Source organism: Podarcis erhardii, assembly GCF_964252035.2.
Source record: "Podarcis erhardii genome assembly, chromosome: 11".
NCBI lineage: Eukaryota > Metazoa > Chordata > Lepidosauria > Squamata > Lacertidae > Podarcis > Podarcis erhardii.
This window is the reverse complement of record NC_138501.1, coordinates 16,621,442-16,646,200: the sequence shown is the minus strand read 5'-3', so window position 1 is coordinate 16,646,200 and position 24,759 is coordinate 16,621,442. Positions and strand designations below refer to the sequence as shown.

General features: G+C 41.8%; 2 protein-coding genes across 4 annotated transcripts in view; one reads left to right on the top strand and one right to left on the bottom strand.

Moving 5' to 3' along the window:
• The window catches only part of SNX24 (sorting nexin 24), a 76,390-nt gene extending 64,595 nt beyond the window's left edge, over positions 1-11,795 (top strand). For all 3 annotated transcript variants that reach the window (XM_081880618.1, XM_081880616.1, XM_081880617.1), the window contains 4 exons: positions 4,994-5,088; positions 5,821-5,853; positions 6,489-6,553; positions 10,993-11,795. In XM_081880618.1, coding sequence (XP_081736744.1) covers positions 4,994-5,088; positions 5,821-5,853; positions 6,489-6,553; positions 10,993-11,063 — 264 coding nt within the window. In that variant the 3' untranslated portion in view covers positions 11,064-11,795. The remainder of the gene's footprint in view (positions 1-4,993; positions 5,089-5,820; positions 5,854-6,488; positions 6,554-10,992) is intronic.
• A 768-nt stretch (positions 11,796-12,563) lies between these two features.
• On the bottom strand, positions 12,564-24,325 carry PPIC (peptidylprolyl isomerase C). The gene is made up of 5 exons (XM_081880583.1): positions 24,147-24,325; positions 19,195-19,308; positions 17,102-17,195; positions 14,876-15,060; positions 12,564-13,046 (listed from the first exon to the last, which is right to left on the bottom strand). Exons 1-5 carry the CDS (start codon positions 24,261-24,263, stop codon positions 12,912-12,914), a joined length of 645 nt encoding a protein of 214 aa, XP_081736709.1. The 5' UTR covers positions 24,264-24,325; the 3' UTR covers positions 12,564-12,911.
• Positions 24,326-24,759: the final 434 nt, after the last annotated feature.

Here is a 24,759-nt window from a genome sequence, read left to right as displayed (position 1 = left end):
TCAGCTCAACTACAATTTGATCTCCTAGGATCACTTTATACCTGTACCCCCAGGTAATGTAAGAAATGTTTCTATGTCACGAAACTTTATCTGGATTATTTTACCCCTTTACTCCGGCTACAGAAAGTGGAATTTAGATGTTATTTTGGAGATATAATTTCAGACACTGCATATGGCAGGAAAAGCAGTTCAGACCATCAGGTGGGCAGGGCTCATTGCAGTAATTTCCACACTAGTGTGCCCAAAATAAGCCATCATGTTGGATAAATCTGCCACACTAAGCTTATCAGAGTGGGGAAGCTCACGCAGCATGGACTTCCCCTCCCCTCTCTTCAACTAAACAGACGCATCATTCTTTGGAATGGAATAAGAATGCACCAGATTTCCTTGCCAAACCCTGGCAGAAAGCACAGTCCATATTTGGGTCCATACTGGGCAGAAGGCAGGGTGAAAATGCAAGAAGTCTCTTTCTAAAGCATCCTAAATTGTTATTTGTCCCTGGTTTAAGATTCTCTTTAACCAAATGACATTATGTCAGATTTCTCCATTTGGAATTTATGGGAAAATCTCATTCAAACAAATGAGATTGCAGGATGGGGAGGAGGGCAAGGAATACGTGGGCTCAGCACCCATTCCTGGCTTGCTAAAGCATAGCTGTGCAAGCCAGGACTGTTATGTATGGGTCAGCTCAATGTATTCCACAGTCGCAAGGAGGTTTTAAGCAAAACAACTGTGTCCCAAGTATCAACAGCTTGGGAAAAACTAGGTCTCCCATGTTACAGGTGGCATACAGATTGTGAGTGAAATATCCGTAGAATGAGTTAACCAATTTCTCTTGCTCATAATCTCTCTAGGTCATGCCATGCCAATTGCATTAAACTGCCATGAATAGACATAATTTAATTCCATACCAAACTGTGAGTTGTACACATATAACTTAGATAGACCTTTAATGAAAAATCTTGGGTGCAAATGTGCAAAAGTATGTTCTTTGAAACTTGGAGCAGCAACTAACGTTTTTAGACAGTTGGCATGTTTCTGCTTGAGCCACCATCTGATATGGGGTGGGGGGGATTTGACTGCTTGCTGTCATGTGACTAAAACTGGCTGTGAGCTGATGGTATATGGATGGAACACCCTGAAACATTCCCAGCCTTCTCAGACTCTCTCAGGAAATGACAGAGACATTTACATTTGATTTATCTTCATAGAGAGCTAATGGCTGTGTTCAGACATAACACAAAACTATGGATTAACCTTACATAAGCAAGCACTGTGTTTGTGAGCTCACTCCCCTCCTTTTTCAGCAGAGCTGTAAGAAAATCAACAATGTTTCCCTTTCCACTGGACTGGCCCTATCATGAGCCCTGTGGTTCAGGTGGCAGGTAGGGAGGGGTGATAGATTGTGCTCCATCTTTCCATTTGCCACCTGCAGTGTTGGCCACTGCCCCTGTTCACTGCTGCCATTCCGTCCTGCTTGACCACTGCCGCTACTTCTTCCTCCAGGGCTGCCTTCAGATGTCTTCTAAAAGTCAGATAGTTGTTTATTTCCTGGACATCTGATGGGAGGGCATTCCACAGGGCAGGTGCCACTACCGAGAAGGCCCTCTGCCTGGTTCCCTGTAACTTCACTTCTCACAGCGAGGGAACTGCCAGAAGGCCCTCAGAGCTGGACCTCAGTGAATGATGGGGGTGGAGATGCTCTTTCAGGTATAAACTATTCCCTTACAACTAGTGGAGGGAGAGGGAGGAGGAAGAGGGTAGGAAGAGAGGCTGAGCTCACCTCAAGTTTTGCAACATCTTGCACCAGCCATGGTTTTCAACTACAATGGTACCTCGGGTTACATACGCTTCAGGTTACAGACTCTGCTAACCCAGAAATAGTACCTCGGGTTAAGAACTTTGCTTCAGGATGAGAACAGAAATCATGCTCCAGAGGCGCGGCGGCAGCGGGAGGCCCCATTAGCTAAAGTGGTGCTTCAGGTTAAGAACAGTTTCAGGTTAAGAATGGACCCCTGGAACAAATTAAGTACTTAACCCGTGGTACCACTGTAATCTCTGATTTCAGCTAATTAACCTCTGGCTTCAGACTGGCTCCCCCTCCTAAACCATAGTTAAGATGAACTTTTGTCCAAAGTCTATAGAAAGCAAAGGGATCAACTTTGTATTCCACATGGGTTCCAGCAGACTTAAACAGCATACAGCAGTTTTCCCAACCTGGTGCCTTGTGAATGTTTTGAGCTACAACTCCCATCATCCCTGGCCACACTGACAGTCTAAAACATCTGCAGCACAACTGGCTTGAAATGCTGCTGTAGACCGTTAAAGTATACTGTAGGCTGAGTCTAAACTAGACTAAGCTTTATTTGCCTGCATTAAAAATTGGATTTTGTTGCCTGCAAAGCTTTCTCGATACTTTCTCTCGGTATCTAGATCAGTGACTATTAGCAGTTTCTTTTCTTTGTGATAACGTGTGTTGTTATGCAGTTCACATACCCTTTGACTTGCATCTCCCTTCACCTCTCCTCCCATGCTGAGCAAGATGAATTTTGTAGCAGCAGAGTGCTGATTTTACAAAATGCAAATGAAAGACACATTTAATGCAGAATTCTCATTTAAAGATGAACTGGAAGGCTTTTCACCTGCCAGAATTCCAAGGTTTATGTCTTATCTGTAAAAAAACCCTGATGTAACCATGGAGATCTACTTTAGTGTTGTCTGCCTCCTTCACAGTGGTTGGCTGCTGACAAACTTCCATGTGGCTAAAAGCCCCAGATTGTCCCCATAGTGGCGGTTCGATTTTATGACATGTGTCTTAATATTAATAAATAATAATAATAATAATAATAATAATAATAATTTATTATTTGTACCCCGCCCATCTGGCTGGGTTTCCCCAGCCACTCTGGGCGGCTTCCACAAATACCAAAAATACACTAATATGTCATACATTAAAAACTTCCCTGAACAGGGCTGCCTTAAGATGTCTTCTGAATGTCAGATAGTTGTTTATCTCTTTGACATCTGATGGGAGGGCATTCCACAGGGCGGGCGCCACTACCAAGAAGGCCCTCTGCCTGGTTCCCTGCAGCTTTGCTTCTCGCAATGAGGGAACCGCCAGAAGGTCCTCGGTGCTGGACCTCAGCGTCTGGGCAGAACGATGGGGGTGGAGACGCTCCTTCAGGTATACTGGGTCGAAGCCGTTTAGGGCTTTAAAGGTCAACACCAACACTTTGAATTGCACTCGGAAACGTACTGGGAGCCAATGTAGGTCTTTCATGACCGGTGTTATGTGATCTCAGCGGCTGCCCCCCGTCACCAGTCTAGCTGCCGCATTCTGGATTAGTTGTAGTTTCCGGGTCACCTTCAAAGGTAGCCCCACGTAGAGCGCGTTGTAGTAGTCCAAGTGGGACTACTTTAGTGACCAGTTGGCAGTCAAGTGGTAAACCATTGTAGAGTTCCTGAAGAATGCTCATCTATAGCTTCCATCTCCTTCGCTTCCCGCCATCTTGATGTAATAAATGCTCACATGCTCGATATTATCTGTTCCTTCTGGAATAGTAGAAATATCCTGGGTTTAAAGGAGATGGCTGAGGTCATAAATCAAACTACAGTAGTGTGGATTTTAGCTTGGATATACCTTTCTCCTCTTCCTTTGCGGCACACTGTGAACTAAATAATGCCAGGAGAAATTAGCAAACGTTAGAGGCTCATTTGCTGTGGGATTGGAACAAATGATCTTATGGTCCTTCAGCGTTCTTATTATGCACTATTCTGTGAGCAGTCGCATTAAGTATATTAGACAATACTGGCTTCTGCCTTTGTCAGCCAAGATCAATGTGAGGCATTTTTTAATATGAAAACTTTTTTAAAAAATCTGGTTTCCTTTTCATTACCTTGGATAAATGGGATTAACTGGGGTTTTTAATTTATTTAACGTTTCAAGGATCGGGTCTTTTCTCCTGTGGAAATATGCTTTTCATTATGTAGGCATTTGTGTGTAATCTTATCTAGAAAACACAAGAAACTCATCCTCTAGGGTGATGGATGTTTTAAAGCATTTATGGTGGTGGTGGCAGTAAGAGTATTATACTATCTTTCTTCCAACAAGCTATTGGAGGTTTTCCATTTTATCTCCATAGCCTTAAAAGGGATCACCTTGTGTGCTTCTTCACCAAGCAGGATTTGAACTCAGGTCTATCTGGTCAAAATCTAGCCCTCAATCCACTACAATTTATTTCTTCCTTCCCTTGGCTTGTCATAGGAGCCAGCTTCTAAGATAAATAAAATAAAATATTTGAGAGGGCCAGCCCCTTTCTCCTAAATTTATGGGCATTGCCATTCAAATGGTGTCTATGGACCACATCATGTGATTGATTAGATGGGGCTTACCTGCCCCCCCCCCCATATTTTATTTAAATTGGCACCCCGTGGCATATTTTACATTGGTAGGAGAGAGTAACTTCTGATTACATCATTAGGATTCCTGACTCTGAATTATGTATTGTTTTCATAGTAGGACTCCGATAAAAGCTTCCTATTTTGTATTAAATCTGTTGAAAATTTAGTTTTCTAATAAATTATAGATTCCCCCCCCCTTGAATGGTTGTTTGTGGTAAAAGATAAGCATTTCTCCTCCAGTACTTTTGAGTGTCACACACTCAGTGTCCCTCCGTTACAAAACTTTTGCCAGATCGCGATCATTGTACCGATGAACCAGTGCATTGTAAGATGATCTGTCAAGCCAAACACTTGCCTTAGCTTGTTAACATGCTCTAAATCTTTCATTAATGAAATCAGCTAGACCTCCAGACACTCAGAAGACTTCCTCGGCTCTGCTACCATGATGGATGAGATTCTAGAAATTGAGTGGCTGCAGCTCTTGGAGGCGTCATTTCAAAGGAGGAAGAAAGCAATATTTATTTCTATGAAAGTAATAGAAAGATTCTATTTAACGTATGCATGATCTTGATTGGAATTTTCTTTGTTACAGAGTATTATTTTAGAAAATGAAGAGCTTCCCAAATTTTTCCTCGACTTCCTCAGCATCCGTCATTTTCCTTCTCTCCCAAAAGCAGAAAGCTGTGGGTAAGACTTTTTCTTAGAAATCTCAAAATACAGAGTACAAGTCCCCACTGTAGAACTAGTTCTACACTCAGGTACAACTCCACTGTCTGAAAATAGTCACTGCTTATTTACAAAATGAGTTTCATGTTATGGTTGCACTTGCGTTTGATTTTTTAAAAAAAAATCAGCACTCCAGTGGCTGTTTCATAGATGAAGCATGGAAACAAGTGAAACCTGTATTTGTTTATTGTCTTGCCTGTGGCAGAGTATTTGACTTAATAGAAGAGAACAAGAAGCTCTTAACATCAGAGTTTGGATTATCCCAAATTGTGTTTTGGGGTTTTTCTGAGTTCCTGATTATATGCTGTTTAAAATGGGGCAACTGCACAAGCCACAGTGCATGATCTCTGCAGCAGGATGCAATGAAATAAAGAAAGAATTTTGGACAACCGGCTGCCTGGGAGCTTTTTTGTTTAGGTAGCATAAAAGACCATTAACATTATAATGGCACTGCTTTGTATCCTCAAAGAAGTTTCATTGAAATGAAAGGGTTTGACCAACTTAGGTCCATTAATTTAAATGGTTCTACTCTGAGTATAACTTAGTTGCATGCAACCCACTGACTAGGGGAAAGAAATTACCTTGTCATTACTGTTGCTTTTGTTTAATGAGGATCTTTTCTTAAGAATGTAATGCTTGGGGGTTTCAGGTATGTCCAGTGTAACCTATTTTGTATGTATTATAATATTTCAGCTCTTTTGAAGAAATAGAATCTGAAGAATCAAGGTAAGCTGTTGCCACTTCAGTTTCCAATTGAGAAATATATTGTTCATATTTTAAAATGTTAAATCAATAGAATAATTGAGCATGTTTTAAAAACCATATTTTAACACCCATTAAAAAGCTTTCTGTGGGTACATGTTATCTGCTGTTTCTTGCATTAATAAAACTTTTAACTGGTCCAATGTGATTAAAAGTAAAATTATGCAATCTTAAACTGACCGAATACTCAAAGGCAGTCTAGCAGGTAAAACAAATTAATGCTGAAGTGTTAAAAAAAAAAGTCATTGTGAGTTGTTGACATCTACAGTATTCAACTCCTCACTTTAGAATTGCATCATTCCAGCATGTGTGTTTTTTAGGACAGGATTACTAGGTTTGATTGCTGGGGAGTAAGTCCCACTGAACTCTGTTTGATTTGCTTCTGAATAAATATGCTTAGTATTGAGTAAAATGTGACCTAATCTATAATGAGCTTTATTCCTTGAAGATGGTTTTTTGTTTCTTTTACAAGAAAATTGGTTTATATAAGCAAACATTCTACCTAACCAGCTACATCAGCTCACTTGGTCAAAGCTAGTTTGTAGTGCATTCAGTTTACTGTCCCTTGATGCTGACATTCCTGTTCTTGACCTTTCCAGCAAACTGTCCCACCAGCCTGTGCTGCTGTTCCTAAGGGATCCATATGTCTTGCCTGCAGCCAATGGTAATCAAAGCTGTCATCTGTTAACAGCTCTTTACTGATCTGACCCTACACCACACAAACCACGTTGTTATTAATACATGCGGAGCCCCAGTTCTAATAAATTTGCAATATATCAGGAGTTTTAAAGCTATTTAAAATCATAGCTGGGAACCAAGGCTTTTGTGAAAAGAGAAACAGCACCCTTAGCAACTGAAAAGGAGAGGATTTGATTTTTAAAATGCTAACATCTTAATCCTAGGTTATACCTACCCTGCATCAATTTTGAAGTATAATGTGGTATTGCTGTTGTTTAGTCGTGTCCGACTCTTCGTGACCCCATGGACCAGAGCACGCCAGGCACTCCTGTGTTCTAATATGTTAGGCAATGTTTCATAGATGATAATATTTCAGTAGTATCGTGCCAAGAATTAGCATTCCCCAACCTGATACCTTCCTAATGTTTCAGAGTACAAGACCTTTGTAGTCCAAAACATCAAAAGGGAAGCCTTACTTAGTTCAAAGGATGGAAAGTGTAGCTGGACTGACTTAATTACCGGTAAGTGTAGAGTCAAACTACGCATGATAGAAGAAGAAGAAAAAGAAGAAGTAGTAGTAGTAGCAGTAGTAGTACTAGTAGTATATGTCACCCGTCTGACTGGGCGGCTTCCAACAAATTAAAACACAGTAAGACATAAAACATTAAAAACTTCCCTATGCAGGGCTGCCTTAAGATGTCTTCTGAATGTCAGGTAGTTGTTTATCTCTTTGACATCTGTTGGGATGGCGTTCCACATGGCGGGTGCCACTACCGAGAAGGCCCTCTGCCTCGTTTCCCGTAACCTCACTTCTCACAGTGAGGGAACCGCCAGAAGGCCCTCGGTGCTGGATCTCAGTGTCCGGGCAGAATGATGGGGGTGGAGACACTCCTTCAGATAAGCAGGGCCAAAGCCGTTTAGGGCTTTAAAGGTCAGCGCCAACACTTTGAATTGTGCTCGGAATTGATGCAAGGGTTCTGTGCCTGTAAATTCTGAAGTCTTTGAGTTTAAAAAAATAAAAAATCACATGCAGCGGAGCCTGATCTAGATCACAGTATGATCTGGAAGAAGGGGATGTTTATTCTATAAGGATGTGAATTCTATTGCCACCCAGATATTATTGGACTACAGCTCCCATCATTCCTGGCCATTGACCTTGTTGGAGTTGAAGGGTGTTGGCGTCAAACAACATCTGAAGGACCATACGGTCTCCACCTCTGCTTTAGGCTCACATTGATCCCTAGTCACTTCACTTTCAAAAGCTGCTATTATTTGTGGAGGCTTAAGCCCTGCAGTTCCTTCTCTGTGACAAATAGCAGCTTTGGAGAGCAGGGGCTTGCAGACAGCTTGGTTCAGGGCTGCAGCATGGGAATAAAGGAGGTCTACCATGGGAAAGAGGGGAAGTCCAAGTCAGTCTCTCTTGCTTTTTGTAAAATAAAATGATACCAACAGTTCCACTACCTGAACTCCTGCATCTGATATCATTATATCCTGACTGCATAGAATCAGCACAAACAACCCAAGAGCAATGAATATATGAGGCAAAAAAAATATAATTGCAATAGTTCTTCATTGGCTTTGTTTGGCGGGGAAAATACTAGTGAGGCAGGATGTTGGTTGGATCATATCCTCTGACATTCTTAGCAACTTCTCGTCAGTATCGCATTGTGATGAAGCTAATTTGTGAGATTGTATGAAGTAGAACATAATTTTCCTTGGGAGAAATCAAGTACATCTATCCTGTGTTGGAAAAGGTCAGTGTCACCGTATGTCTAATTCTTCACAGAAGCAGCCTTTTGTAACTAATTGCTTCCAGTTTTGCTTCCCTATTTATACCCAGCCCAAATGTTTTGCTAACTCTTAAAATGGTTCAATCTATGTTACACTTCAACTGTGATGGACAACTCTGGTGTTTTGCTGCTAAGCCCAAGGGTGGTCCAATGGTCAATGCTGCTAACATGGTCATGCAAATTGCCTACCAGCTTGGTTAGCTGGGAGTCTGAATCCCCACCCACACACCCCAATCCCCATAGTCAATGAAAGCTGGGGTGTCCCTATATTCTTACTCCACAGCTCTTCAAATTAGCAATGTAGGTGTGCAGAGCACTGCTGCTGGGTGCAGCCTCGGTACTCGTAAGCTTAAGCAGTTTTCTTTCTGTTTGATAAAAATGTAAGAATGTTGGCACATAGCCCCCACTAGATGATTTGTAGTACTGTATCACAATCCTGGATTTGTAAAAAGTGAGGGTACAGTAGAGGAGCAAAAGTGAAGGCACAAAAGCAGTGCCTCTGACATGGGACTGAGAAGGGAAAGACACTGAGAGAGGAAAAGTGGTGGTTTAAAAAATGCCAATGTTTGAGTAAAGCAGAGATGGAGGAAACTGAGAACATGACATTTTTAGGCTATGGCAGAGATTTGAGAGAGGTGGGGGGAAGCCAGCGTTTAAAACAAGCTGTGAGTGCAGCGGGAATGGAGTTTGGAGGGCAGTTGTGTTAGCTTTTTGATGTTAGTTTCTGTTTTGTACCCATCACTGCTGTTTCCCCTTCTTAAAATGGGTGTGCTTTTTTTTAAGTGTTCCACCATACCACCTTGACTCAGATTTCTGCTTGTTTATAACCACCACTTTCCTCTCAGTGTCTTTCCACCCCTGCTTTAGTCAAACTTCCGTCACTTAAAACAGCCACTTTTTCCCTTTCAGCATTCCTCTTCTTGCTGTACTCAAACTTCTCTCTTTCCCATTCCTCAGCTTCTTCATGTGAGAGAGATAAAGGATTTGGAGCCCTCAAATATTCCAGAGTACCTTCACACAATGTATTTCACTCCTGGAACCATGTGTTGTCTGAAGTTCCAGATTCAATGTAGTAATTTAGAACAGATATTTTTTTAACAAGCAAACACCCATCTATATATGAACTTTACCTTCTCTAACTGAACAAGCTAACTGACAGTCTAGCTCTTAAGATTGTCGTCATCTTAAAGATACAATAACATATATCATTATGGGATGGATGTGTGCCCAAAGGGGGCTGCAGAATTAGGCAAGGGGGGGAGGAATAGAAATGGGGGTGATCTGTGTGCAAGGGTTGAGAAAAGTAAGGAGGGGTTAGGAAGATGTGTGAAAGTGTAAAAGGGGGGTCCCAAAAGGGAAGACATAGGAGGCATGGAAATGGGAGTGAAGATGGAAACAAGGACATGAAAGGAGTAGGAGAAGATGGTGACTTCAAAATTGGGCGCAAGGTGAAAAGGGGCGCTTAGTAGCTGCAATGTGTGGGAGAAGGAAAATGCAGGAAGTTACCCAGAAAGTGGTTTATGTGCAGCGGGAGGTTTGCACAAGAGGAGGAAGTATGGACATGGTAGTGAAGGTGAAAACGAATGCAAAGCAGGGCTGTCAAATTGAAGAAAAGGCTTCAGAAAGAGTTTCAAAAGTGATCTTAGCAGTTTCATGGTGTGGGAATAAATTCTAAGGGGTTAATGTAGGGAGGAATGGCAAGGGGGCTGGCAAGCAGGGGTCAGACAAGTGTTTGTGAAATTCAAGAGCTGATTTTAAAAACTGCCGAATAGTATTGTAATTTTATTTTATGCCCTGAGATCTACAGATGAAGGGTAGTACACCACCACCACCACCAAAGTTTGGCTTATGTTGAACATTTACAGCAGTCAAAATCCCTGAACAGTAATAATGGATCAGCATTTGTTAAATAAATTACTTAAGTCTTACTATATTTAGTTTCTTCACAATGCTTTGTCTATGTCTGTTTAGAGTTAACACAAAACTGGAGAAAATGCTATGGACTTGTAGAATAAATGTGCTTTAATCACATTTATGCATTTCTTCTCTGCAAGTCTCCTCACGTTAGCTTATCTTATTATAATGATTAGCATCCTTTGTTTTTAGGAATACTATTCCTTTGGAACTTATTGCAAGAATCTGTCCCTTTACGTTGACTAGATGCTTTAAGGATGCTTATGTGATGGCATCAGGCTCTTCCAGTCAACTTGGACTAAACAGTGCTGTAAACTACAATGGAAAAACTGCTGTGAAGTATTCCCAGTAGAAATCTTGGAATTCCTTCAAGTGTATTGAGATTTTGTTAGAAATTGAATTGCCAGTGTAATCCATCTTCCTTGTGAGAAAAGATTCAGATAAAGAGCTGGAGCCTAGCAGCATTAAGTATTAGAACATCCCTTTAAATCAATAAGCTACAAATCTGGCAGTGCATTCAGGCAATGCCCAGTGCTACACTAAAGTGGGTTTAGTGCTGAAACAGCATTACTAATAGCACAATCCTGAGCATGGATAAACATGGTGGTGATGCAATATCCTAAATTACACTGGGCCTTGCCTTGTTAAGTTCTACAAAAACATTTATATTGTATTGACATATGTAAGAAAGCAGTTTTTCTTCTTTCCTTTTTTTTTCCAGATGACTTTCCAAACGTAGTTATTGAAGGGGTTCTCCGCGGATTGTTTTATCCTCATCTACAACCCAGGTAGAAAATGGGTTTGGATGGATAGTAACTGAAATAAACTCATCCTCTTCCTGGAACTGCACATTTTTAGTAAAACTCCTAAGACAACAGAATGTGGTCACAGTGGAGATGATATTTAATGATGGAACATTTCCCCTTTTAAAATTAATTTAGTGTATCACTAATATTGCTGCTTTTAAATTTATGAATGGAGAAAACGCTACTGTTGAATCTGTCCACCCAACTCCAAATGTTTAAAAAGCTGACATTCATAAGCTGAATTACACTAACAACTTTCATCATGTATTGATTTTTTAAAATAATAAATTACTACACTAAGCCTTTTGTCTCAGTGTAGTATCCACTGCTGGCAGTGGGTACACAGGGCAACTGATTACACAGGCAAGACCGGAAAAAAATGTTAAGAGAATTACTGCCCAAACTTGAAATGTAATCTAAGCTTATTATTAGTATTTCTGATGTGATTATATCATATCTATATTATCTTAAGTGTGACTTAAATTTACTTCAGGACCCTGGCAACAAACCTTGTGCTTTTAGCCAATACACTCTGTTTGGTGAGCATAACTTTCCCATGTTAATTAACTTGTACCATTATGTAGCAGGAAGCAGACAGAACATGATGGGTAAAAATAATCAGCTAATAAATATTCAGAGGTCAATTGTCTAAGTGAACCATATGCTTATGTTTCACAAGATGTCAGAACCCAAAATAAAACATTGGCATTACACTGCATACGTTAGCGTTTGACGTGCATCTATTTCTGGTCTAATTCTAGTGTTTGTTAATAGCAACCTACTCAGTTGAATTCTTTTGTCAATGCTTGCTGCTCTATTAGTCCGGTGGTTGTGTTAAGAATTATGAAGGAATCACAGCTTGTGGTCAATTTCTAAACAGGACAGCTTCAAGCCATGGATTATGCCCCAGACTGTATACCAAACCAGGATTTAAACCATTATATCTGATTCATAACTAATACTAAGCCACATGTCTTTGAAAGCGAAAGTAACCCTGCATCAGAAGTCCCAATGCTCTGCAGAGCAAGGGGAGCACCACACATGCCCAGCATTTTTCTCAAACTCCTTCTACTTCATCCCCAATGTAGCTAATCAAGGTTTAGCATTACATGCAAATGCAGCGAATGAAAAGACTTTTACATCTTTATACTGTTGCGTGGCAAACAGGGCAATATGTTCAGAAAACAAGAATAGCTTTTTAGCAGAAGTTTAATGTATGTATAAAATATCAATACACAACAGTGGGTATAGACTTATTTGCAACAGTAATACGCTCGCATTCTGCATATACTGATTTTGAACAAATTTAAATTCATCATACATGCCATAGGACCTGCACACCTGTCCATCATTGATGCAGGAAACCACTGTTATAAAAAGGAATGGAAAGAAGAGTCTCAAATATTATTTATAAGAAAAGGGAACTGTGTCAGGTGCTTGAAGCAGAGAACATGTTTTAGAGGAGCAGGCGGAAGGAGTGTTTAGTGTTTCCAGGATGAGATATTTTATAAAACCCTATAGGCAGATCTATCCATAAGGTGGAAGACTCCCATGACCAAAAAATGAGGGCGAGCTGTTAATAAAAGTAGCATGTGAATAATCAAAGAGCAGGAAAATTATTGCCTTCAACCACTCAAGTCAATACATTCCTAATGTTTCCCCCCCATAAAACTGCTTCCTGGAAAGGCAATCAAGTGGTCCTCTGGATTTAGCACCTAGATATTTCAATGCTACCTGTGAAGTTACCACGTTCTCTTGCAAAAGAATCTTCAGATATCCTTGCCTGCTTTTAGCCAGAGGAGAAACTATTACAGTTCCTTTGCTCACGTTGCCGTCAACTTCTCCAGTCATCTACTTCAACCACAAATGGTTCTTTTACATCTATTTTTCCACTGTTAACAATCACACAGTCTTGAAGAGGGCGGTCGTCATCATCTACCGGCTGAAGTTCTATGGCGTGCACCACTAACTGAAAGAAGAAGAAAAACTCACCTCTGGTGTCAAACACAACATAGATGTGAAATGTACTGCTGAGTTTACATTTTGTAGGATTTCTCTTAACTTCTGCTTATATTTTTTTGCTCTGTATCTCCCCACTAAGGTCACAATCAGTCTGCTTCTGTGCTTCTGATAGAAAATAGTAGGCTGCTTTGAAACCTAATTGTGGCATGGGGGTGTTTTTGAAATGGGAAGTGACAGCTGGAGATGGTTGTAGACACCACCCCACAAAGTGCCCCACACACCACAATTTGGCTTGAAAAAAGCCTACAGTAGAGAGCCATCTTTCAGGCTTTATTTCAGCCAAGGCAGGAAACAGAACCCTTGTTGGCACTGGGGAAGACCTCTGTGGGCACCAAGCGCCTGCATTTGTGCCCCATCCCCTAGAAACTGTTTTAAGCATTTATGTCCCACATGTCAACGCTTTCAGTTTCACATTTTAAAAAAATTAAAACACAATAATAAAGTGGAGCAGCATCTAAAAGCAATCTTTAAACTTTAAAAGCTGGAAACAAAAACACCCTCACCTGGTGCTAAAAAGATAATGTGGGCTTCCAGGCAAGTCTCTCTGGAGAGGGAATTCCACTACCTAGGCCACCACTCTTTACCACAGAGGGGGCATCCAAAAATTCAATCAACGCACAGGCAAGCTGAAAAGGGGGCAAGTGTTCCTTTTGCTATGCAAGCCCTGTGCCGCCTAGGGCTTTAAAGGGAAGCACCAGCACTTTAAATTGCGCCAGATCACAGCCAGTGAAACACCAGCAAGATGTTTGCAGCAACTGACTGCAGCCAATAACCTGGCAACTCTGTTTTGAACCAGTTTCAGCTTCTGAACAGTCCTTCACAAAGAAGCTCCACATAGAGCAAATTACAGCAGTCTGTCCTGAAGTTTACCAAAACATGAATACCAGTAGCCAGCTGCCTGATGTGCATTAGTATTTTAATTTTGTTTTAAATGTATTTGCTGTTTTTAATCTGTTTTTAATTGTTCTTGCTGTGCACCACCTGGAGACAGTTGTGTACAAGGTGATTAATAAATCCAGTGCTTTTTTGGGGGGATGACAACACAGAGGTATGCATACCCCTAAACATTTTGTGAATCTTTGTACTTTTTCCCATTTACTGTATTTCTTTTACCCGATTTGGTGATTTTCTTGAGTCAAAATGAGAGTACCCTTAAACTTTTTTTAGAAAAAAGCACTGAATAAATCAGTGATGATGATGATGTCATTCCCCACTTTAGTGATGTGTACACATATATCATAATTAAGAATAGTTAGATAATTGCTAAGGGCCTATAAAGCAGAGGCTACACCAGAACTCATGTAGACAATTCTAGAAAAGCTTTTAAAACAATCATTAATCCATACCCCACAGATGGCTAACCAGCCAGGAGTCACATAGACCCATGATCAAATCTCCGGAGGACACATGTCAAAGTGAGCCTGGCCATTTAAAAAAATTTAAAAGACACATTTTTGGGGAACCTCACAAAAATGTTGTGACATCACAGTCACTGCAGGGTACCCATGAGAGTGGTCAATCAGAAACATTTCAAATGGACTGGTTTTACAAGTCCTTGCAGGGCCCCCAAAAAGTCCTTTTGGCATCTCAGTGGGGGACCTATGGGAGCAATCATTTTTTAAAAATGTTTATTTTAAAAATAATAATTATAAATGGGGGTACAAAAAACCTACTGTGGGGGAGGATGTGTCCCTCAGGCCACAGGTTAGCCACTCTCTGCTATACCCACTGCTTCCAACTAATGAACAAAGCTAGTATAGTTATTTTTTTACCTACCATTCCATCAATGACTTTCCCAAACACTACATGCTTTCCATCTAACCATCCAGGTCTTGTCACAGAAATGAAGAACTGGGAACCATTGGTATCTGGGCCAGAATTAGCCATACTGACCCATCCAATACCATAATGCTTCAGCTTAAAGTTTTCATCAGGAAACGTCTCTCCATAGATGCTCTTTCCTGGGAAACAAGACATCAGGTTCAGAAGAAACAATATTTTGTTTAAGACTTTTTTTCCTAAAAGGGTTTAAGATATAGGCCAACACCTGAATCTCCAGAACACCTTCAACTGCCTCAACCTCACCAGTGCACCTAAATGGAACTTCCTAGATATCTTCTGGAACAGCTACCAGGAATCATGCTAACTACAACAGTAAGAGCAATCCCAGCATGCAATGTAATTAGGCACTGGCTGTGTTAATGCACCCCCCCTTCCCCAGCACTAACAAATTATGAAGGTTCACTGAATCTGCAACTTGTATACTATAGCAATAGGAGGAATCAGCTTGCATCTCTTTCTAGACATTTCCATAAAAATGGTTTTCGGAGGGGGGGGTGCTGTTCCCTAAGGTGATATAATACCACCCTGGCCAAGATCAAGAGTATGCATCTGCAAACTGATGCACAGCTGATCATGTATAAGATGGGAAAGAGCGGGCATGGATTCACCGTACTTGCCAAGCAGGTAACTGGCAGTGGAAAAGCCGACAGAAGCAAGGCCTGGCCCTAACATTAGGCAGAGGAAGGCAGCTGCTCCTGGAAGCAACAGCTGGGGGTGGGAAGTAAACAATGTCTAACTTGCACCCCCTAAACTAGGCTGCTGTCCATAGATGCATCATAGGACTCACAAATGTTGCTTTGCTTTTGTACATGTAAATGAACGAGGCACCATTTTTCCTTTGCCTTGGGCCAGCATTACCAGAACTTCTCCTGCTCTACATACATCCACTTGAGTACTGGGTTCAGAAAAGTGCTGGAAACCAGTGCAACAGGCAACTGCAGGTGGTTTTACAGCAGATTCTTGAGCTGCTAAAATTCTCCAGACACTTCAGACTAGAAAGGGAGGGAGGGAGCCAAATAAAGCATGTTTTGCCCCTTGCTTATACTCGCATCCCATATCAGTGGCAGTTTCTCCACAGTAGTTAGTCATCTAATATCTACTGTGCAGCGATGATTCATTTATGGATCTGTCTTAGTTAAATAATTAGTAGGCACAAAAAAACTGAGTACTTTAAGGGTATTTACTGTTTAAGGCTTTACCTTAAATAGTAATGAAGAAGAGAAGATTCTGCCCCCCCCCAAAAAAAAGTATGGCTTTAGGTTTGGAAAGTATAAAGTAGTTTATTCTATCCCTATAATTTCTGTACAAGCTGTCCTGACATTGCTAGTCATGCAAGTGCTTAATATATACGTGTAATGTGTCTAATTTCTCGTTCCATCCAACAGCACACGAAAAGATCTCTTGCCCAACTTGACACTCATTTCAAGATCTGAACAGGAGATGTGTATGCAGATGTCTGTTACTACATTTAAGTCACCTCTGCAAGAACAGGACAAGTGAAATTAATTCTTGCTTCTTGTACTAGTCTTTAAATGTGTTCTGAAAGCTTTATTTGCTGAATCAGAATATGGCAATTCTCTGCCTCACTTTGAATTTTTACATTCAAAATCAACACCATTAAGGCAATGATTGTGGATCTGCAGTAAGTAGCAGTAAGACCTAGTCAATGGGATTTATTCCCACTCAAGTGTGGTGAGAATTGAACACAGTGGGACCTAATTCCAAGTACCGATGCTGAACTTATCTATTTACAGGGGAAATGGTTTTGGGAAGGAAAAAGAGAACTGCTTCTTTGAAGCTGCATCAAGAGAGAAATATTTTTCTCATATTAAATCCCAGATTAATTGTGTTTTCTTCTGTAAATTAACCTTAACCATGCTTATACCACAATGAAATTATCTATTTACATATGCCACAGGAAGGTTATTTATTGATCAGTCAGTGACATAGAGCCCACTAAGTAAATAGCAGTTAGTTTGGCCAAAGACGTACAAATTTATTTTTTTCTAAATTTGAGAAAATTATGATTATTTTATATTCTAGATTTGTTTGATTGTTGTACATCATTCCTCGACTTTATCGCTGGCATCAGTTGGACTACATAGTTCTATATCTTTTATATTTATGTATAAAATTCATTTAAAAAGAAAGCAACTTTACCCCCAGTGCCGTCTCCAGCTGTAAAGTCACCTCCTTGAATCATGAAATCTTTGATTACACGATGAAATTTGCTTCCTTTATAGCCAAAACCTTTCTACGAGACAAAATTCAGAATGGCATGATTTCAGTTCAGCAAAATACTATACACTATAATGAAATAAAGAATTTATTAAATAAAGATTAACAACAAGATGCCTGCCACTCTTAACTTTTGAGATAAAAGAGATGGCGGGTGGGGTTGTGTCAATTAATTATTATTATTTTATTACTTATTAAATTTCTACACCACCCTTCATCCAAGGATCACAGGGTGGTTTACAATATAAAATCACAAAAATACACACCATAGTAACAAACCAAAACAATAACCCACTGCCCTACAGTATGAATAATACTGTATGAATTATTTATGAATTAATAAATAATTTATTAATTTTATTATTTATTATATTGAGGATGTGTCACACAACAAAAAGGTAAAGGTAAAGGACATGGGTGGCGCTGTGGTCTAAACCACTGAGCCTCTTGGGCTTGCTGATCAGAAGGTCGGCGGTTCGAATCCCTGCGACAGGGTGAGCTCCCATTGCTATGTCCCAGCTCCTGCCAACCTAACAGTTTAAAAGCATGCCAGTGCAAGTAGATAAATAGGTACTGCTGTGGCAGGAACGTAAACGGCATTTCTGTGTGCTCTGGCTTCTGTGATGGTGTCCCATTGCACCAGAAGCAGTTTAGTCATGCTGGAAACATGACCCGGAAAGCTATCTGTGGACAAATGCTGGCTTCCTCAGCCTGAAAGCGAGACGAGCGCCACAACCTCATAGTCGCCTTTGACTGGACTTAACCATCCAGGGGTCCTTTAACTTTACATTACCTTTACCCAACAAAAAGTAGAGAAACCACTAGAACAGAGTTCGATGGATTTTGGCTGGTCATTGTCACCAAGCCAACACTTCCAGTCTTCAGGACTCTACCCTTCCCTTAATCCAACTTTGTATAAGGTTACAGATAGCCATTAACTCTCCCCCCATAGAGCTAGAGAAGTGGGCTAGTGATTATCCCCACAGCTGTTTTGGGCATCTGAGCTCAACACAAATGCTGGGATTTGCTTCCACAAGATATAGTGACGGCCACCAACTTTAAAAGAGGATTGGACAAATTCTTGGAAGACAGGGCTATCAAAGGCTAATAACCATGATGCCATGCCTTGCTGTTGGAGGCAGTATGCCTCTGTATAGCAGCTGTTGGAAATCAAGAGCCTTCCTGCACACAGGTTCTGCTTACAGCTTCCCATAAACACCTGGTTGGCCATTGTGAGATCAAGAATGCAGACCTCTGGTCTGATTCAGCAGAGCTCTTCCTGTGTTCCTATGAGCACTTCCGACATGCAGTGCTAAGCAACCTCTGACTTTATCTCCATAAAGCTGAAGCTGTTTTAGTGTTGAGCAAAAAAGGTACTCCAAACGCCTCCTATCTCTCAGAGCCAAAGCAGCCAGGCATAGGCAGTGCAGACATTCACAGTTTAAACTGTGGTTGCAGCAGAACTCGGGAGGACAATTCCTGCCCTAGCTATAAACTGAAGAGGAGGGCCAAGGCTACTGATTTCAATCTCACTAGAATGTTATTGGTGGCGCTGTGGGTTAAACCACAGAGCCTAGGACTTGCCAATCAGAAAGTCGGTGGTTTGAATCTCCGTGACGGGGTGAGCTCTCATTGCTCGGTCTCTGCTCCTGCCCACCTAGCAGTTCGAAAGCACGTCAAAGTACAAGTAGATAAATAGGTACCACTCCAGCGGGAAGGTAAACGGCATTTCCGTGCGCTGCTCTGGTTCGCCAGAAGCGGCTTAGTCATGCTGGCCACATGACCCGGAAGCTGTACGCTGGCTCCCTCGGCCAATAAAGTGAGATGAGCGCCACAACCCCAGAGTTGGCCACGACTGGACCTAATGGTCAGGGGTCCCTTTACCTTTAAGAATGTGATGGAGTATTTGCCATGCTGCACCATATGAATATGTGCACACACATACACAAAGAAAACTCTGTGCATTTGTCTTTTCACTAAAATGCATGTACAAAACATTTTTTTAAAGTTCTTACTTCTCCAGTTGCTAGTTTAACGAAGTTTTCCACCGTCTTTGGTACTACTTTTCCAAACAATCCAATGACAATTCTGCCAGCATCTTTGCCGCCTATCTGTATATCAAAGAATACCTACAAATTTCCAAAAAATAAAAGCAATCATTGAAAACCACAGAATATCATTAACGCAAGAAATAAGTCTAGTAGGATCCAAAGGTGCCTTTCCATTCATGGGAGGAGTTCTGCCTGTGCACACAAGGACCTGTGATGCAGTGGAGGCTCTCAGGCATGGAAGGGGAAGTGGGGAGGGGACACTTTGCCAATTCCACCTTGCTCCCATAGCCCTCTGGGTCCCCTCCCATGCTGATCCCCTAACTCTGTGGAGCAAATTGGGTGGGGGGAGCATCAGCAAAGTATCACCTTCCCCATTCTGATTACGTGAGCCTCTGCTGGATCGAAGGACTTGGTATTACATTGTTTTTCTTTCAAATTATATAATAATCAATCAAACAATGTACATAGCATTTTTATAAAATGCATTTCTGCATATTAATTCTTCACTTTCACTATTTTCAATATTGCATTTAAAAAGCTACAATATTATCAGACAGGCAATTCCTGGGAGCTTTATCTCCCTCTAAAAGTTCAAGAAATAGAATGCAACCTGTTACATTGGTGGCACTAATTCAGACAAATAGGAAGTGAAGGCCCAATTTATACATGCAAGTCAGATGCTTTCTTCCATATAATCCTTTCAACCTTCTCTGGATATAGAAGCAACATCAGCTAAGATATGAAATATCAAGGTATATCCAGAAAACTTATTTTATTCAGCTGGTTATGGAGATATTCAAATCTCTCATAGGAGGTAAGTGAAAGGAAATGTCAGATGGAATTGAGAATTCAGAAATATAAGTGTACCAGTAGGACCTTAAACAAAGGGTTGCAGTATATCCCTATTCAGGTTTCCAGCTTCGTGATAAGCTATAAGGAGCTCAATTAGGCCATTCCTCCCTCCACGGTTTTATCTTTTTATTATCCAGCATTCAACATTTTGTGGCTTTGGAGCATGGTCAATCCTTTTTGAGCTCTTCCCAGTGTTCCAGTGTTGATTCAACACTCAACCATCTCAGTTTGCGATTAGAGGGAGTGATTGTGATAATATTAGGTCAGGTGGACGTGATTTTTCACGACGTACAGAATGCATAAAGTGTCATATTTCAGAAAGGTTTAAAAGCTTAAGAAAACACACAACCAATGAGATTTAAAAAATAAATAAATCTGGGTATTCTTTTGTGTTATCAATAGGCTGCAGAAGCTCTCCAAGTTACTGAATTTTGCACTGCTTTTAGCAATGGTGGAAAAATTAAAGACACAATAGCAAGTGACGCATTTAGCATCATACCTAGTTTAGCCCTAAAGCCCTTTCAACCAACCCAACACAGGTAAAAAGAAGAAGACCTAAGAGCCTGTTCAAAAGAGATTGTTTTACTGTATTAATTTTATTGTGTTCAGTTGTCTTCATATCTCCTTCTCTTTCCTGTTTATCTGACCCCCACTGTGTTATTGATCCTATTATTAAATAAATTTTAATGAGACAGCCATTCATTATGAAAGGGGAGGGGAAGCAACCAGTTTCAAGAGTATTGTGAGTGTCCCATGAGATCTATTGAACTCGTTCTCAAATTCTTCCTTTTGCCTCATCCAGGGATGGAAACTTGCGATTCTCCAGATACTGCTGGACTCCAGTTCCCATCAGCTCATTGTCAGTACAGTCAATGGTCAGAAAGAAGTAATGGGAGTTGTATGCCAACATCTGGAGGGCTACAAGTTCTCTACCCACTGACCAAATCCATTTTATCCATTTCTAAGAATGTTTTATTATTACTTATAAAATGATGCACAGATCTGGATTCAAGCTTCAATGACTATCTATTGCCTTGGAAGCAAAACACAGAGGAATATTAAATTGAGATGAATTATCTGTGTTAATTGATACCAGAATGTCAATCTTTTACAGCTTTTACGGCACAATTTATACTAGGCTGATGTCATAGTACCTGTTCTCTAATGCACTTCTTCAAGAAGAGAACATGTCAGGAAAACAGAACACAAGGGAGAGGTGGCAAAGCAGTGAGATGATCCAGCTTTCAGGAGAAAAACATCTTTCAAAAATGGGGGTCAAAGGTAGGGGCCCCTGAGCTCACTACCACAGATGGTTAAATAATGCCAAATTGATTGCATATGCTGCTGAAGAGGCATACACATTAAGTTATATTAGAAGGAAGCATAAAAAATACCCATTAATCTTTCCTTGCTTTCCTCTTAAATGACCATTTAAAAGCAAAAATCTGGGTTTCTCATCAATTGGTGCTGATCGGGATATCTGCTGAAACTCGCCATATCTTGTAATGACTACTACTATGAAGGAATTAAAGCCCTCACCAAGGTCTGTAGATTGTCAAATGCTAGAATGCACTTGGCTTTTGCTCACTAACTGAGGAGCAGCTGCAGACCAGGATTTTTCTACAAAATCCAATGTATATTCCAGTTGCCTAAAGTACACATCCCTACCTTACAAGAGATGTACAGTGGTACCTCAGGTTAAGTACTTAATTCATTCCGGAGGTCCATCCTTACCTGAAACTGTTCTTAACCTGAAGCACCACTTTAGCTAATGGGGTCTCCAGCTGCTGCTGGGTGATTTCTGTTCTCATCCTGAAACAAAGTTCTTAACCCAAGCTACTATTTCTGGGTTAGTGGAGTCTATAACCTGAAGCGTCTGTAACCTGAAGCGTATGTAACCCAAGGTACCACTGTACATCTTGCGTGGTACACCTTCAATGCAGAAGGGATGTGGGAGGCTCCGTCGACCGCAAAAAATTGGAGTAGAGTGTAAAGTATTGTTTTCCCTTTGTTCAGTAAATACTGTATCTGTGGCTTCCAGCTTAGGTTGTAGTGAAAAAAGACTCCCAGGTATTTAAATTTGAATACAGAATTTTCTTTTTTAAAAAACAAAAAAACCTCACCATGACCTCCCACCATTTCCGCCCTCTCCAAGCTGTTCTGGGGACGCTCCCAATATCACCACCCCAAGATAATTGTGGAGATTCAAAGGGTATGGAGGGGATTAGGAGAACCCCCACTGCACAAGTTTAAGTCCTCACACCAACAATACACAGTTGCTCTGTGCATTTCACCACCTCACCTCACTGGGTATCAGTAGTAGCAATGGAGAAATCACAGAGCAGTTGCATCCAATAGAAGAGGGATGAGGAACCTGCAGCCATTCAGATGTGGTCGGTCTCCAACTCCCTTCAGCCCTAGCCAGCAAGGCCAATAGGGTGGATCAGAGCTGTCATCCAGCAACATCTGGAGGGCCACAAAGTCCCCATCCCAACTCAGTATTAGAATGCCGCAACAGCTCCCCGTTTCTTTTTGATGCCTAGCTCTACCTCAAGATAGATAGATAGATAGATAGATAGATAGATAGATAGATAGATAGATTCTTTATTGTCATTACACAAGTGCAACATTGCACAAGTGCAACGAAATTGGATGCCATCCCTTAAAAACAACAAAAGCAAAACAACAACAACAACCAAACAAACCACATTCCAGCCACACCCACACCCACACCCATCAAACTCCCAGGTCACACTATTGAGTTACTGCATTTAAGAAGGCCACAGCTCTTGGATAGAAACTATTTTTCAGTCTATTTGTCCTTGACTTGATGTTTCTGTATCTCCTGCCAGAAGGCAGTAGTACAAACAGACTGTGTCCCGGGTGAGATGCATCCTGCAGGATATTGTTTGCTTTCCTAAGACAACGGGAACCGTACAGTTCTTCCAAAGATGGGAGGGGATGACCAATAATCCTTTGGGCTGTGGTTATGACCTTCTGGAGCACCTTCCTCTTCCTAGCTGTACAGCTGGAGAACCAGGCACAAATACAGTATGTGAGAATGCTCTCTATGGAGCCTCGGTAGAAGGACACCAGCAGTCTCTCACTCAGATTGTTCTTCTTTAAAAGTCTGAGGAAATAAATTCTCTGCTGGGCCTTCTTCACCAGAGCAGTGGTATTTGCGCTCCAAGTTATGCCCGGATCGATAGTCACTCCCAAAAACCTGAATTCCGCCACCCTCTCCACCCGTTCCCCGTTGATATACAAGGGCTGAATGTACAAGCAAAAGTCTACTGAATAAGAATATATCGGCCACACCGTGGATTAAACAACATAAAGTGTAGGGAACAACATATGTGAAAACAATACATTCACCTTGGAAAGCAGTCTACTGTGGGTGGGTGATTAACTAAATTACATGGGCCTGAATGCTGAATGTGCACAAGTTAAACGCGCATAAGATGCAAGTTTACTGAATGGTCATAGGCTCGTGTCCAGCCTGTGGCTCTCATACAATATGCAGGAACTATTACGCATGTAAAATATAAATTTCACCCAACATGGGAGCATCTGATTTTATCCTTTGAACTGCCCTGAGACCTGCGGGTATATAAATTCAATTAATAATAACAATAACAACAACGATGATGATGATGATGTCCTCACTCGCCTCCAGCCCCGCTCCACCCCCAAAAAAGCTTGGTTATTCATCAAGCACACACCTGGAAAATAGAGAGGAAAAGCAATTTTCTGGCATTACAAGCACATCTGCATGCCTAGGTGGTGGCCAGCATTTTTCCTTGCGCCACAACAACCCTTTGGCTCTCCAGCTGTGTGGGTTTTTTCGGACTACAACTCCCATCATTCCTAGCTAAAAAGACCAGCGGTCAGGGATGACGGGAGTTGTAGTAAAAAAAAAAAAACAGCTGGAGAGCCAAGTTTGGGAAACTCTGAGGAGGCCAGCGTGGAAAGAAGTGGACCCTCAAGCCAAGGAAAGAGGGGAGGGGAAGGGAGAGGGGCAGGACGACCACCTCGGCGAGGGAACGACACCCAGCCATAGTCACCTTGGCGGTCACGGCGGGTCCTCTCTTCTTGAAGCCCTCGGCCCCCCAGATGAACGCCAGCAGGACGAGGCACGCGGCCGCGACCAGCCAGGGCGAAAGGGCGGCGAGGCGGCCCATCTCCTCTTCCCCTCAGCGGCCGCGGCTGCAGAGCCAGACGCGCCCCCCCCCCCGGCCTCCCGGCGCCTGCGCGTCTCGGCTCCGTAGGCCCCGCAGCCCCCCCAATAACGGACACCGTGGCAGGAGGCGGAGCGAGCCGGAGACGCGCCGCTTCAGGGCTGAGGAAGCGGAGCGGAGCGGAGGGGTTTCGGACTCGGAAACGGCCCGAGCTCGCCGGGCTTTCTGTCAGGGAGAGAAGCTGCCTCAGCAAGGGCAGGCGGCCTCCGCTCCGCGCTGCTTTCTGCCTCAGAAGCCCTGGTTGGTTGTTTGGGTGTGTCGTTTGAGGTAACTTTAGGCCTCCTCCTGCGCCTCTTCAGGCCCCAGATGAATTTATGGTAAAAAAAATAACTCCCCATAGCGCTAAAAAAACAAAAAACGGGTTTGGGCACACTGCCTCTTCAAATCGCTGTTCCTGGGTTGAACAAGCTCTAGCTGAACAAGCTCTAGCTTGGGGCCC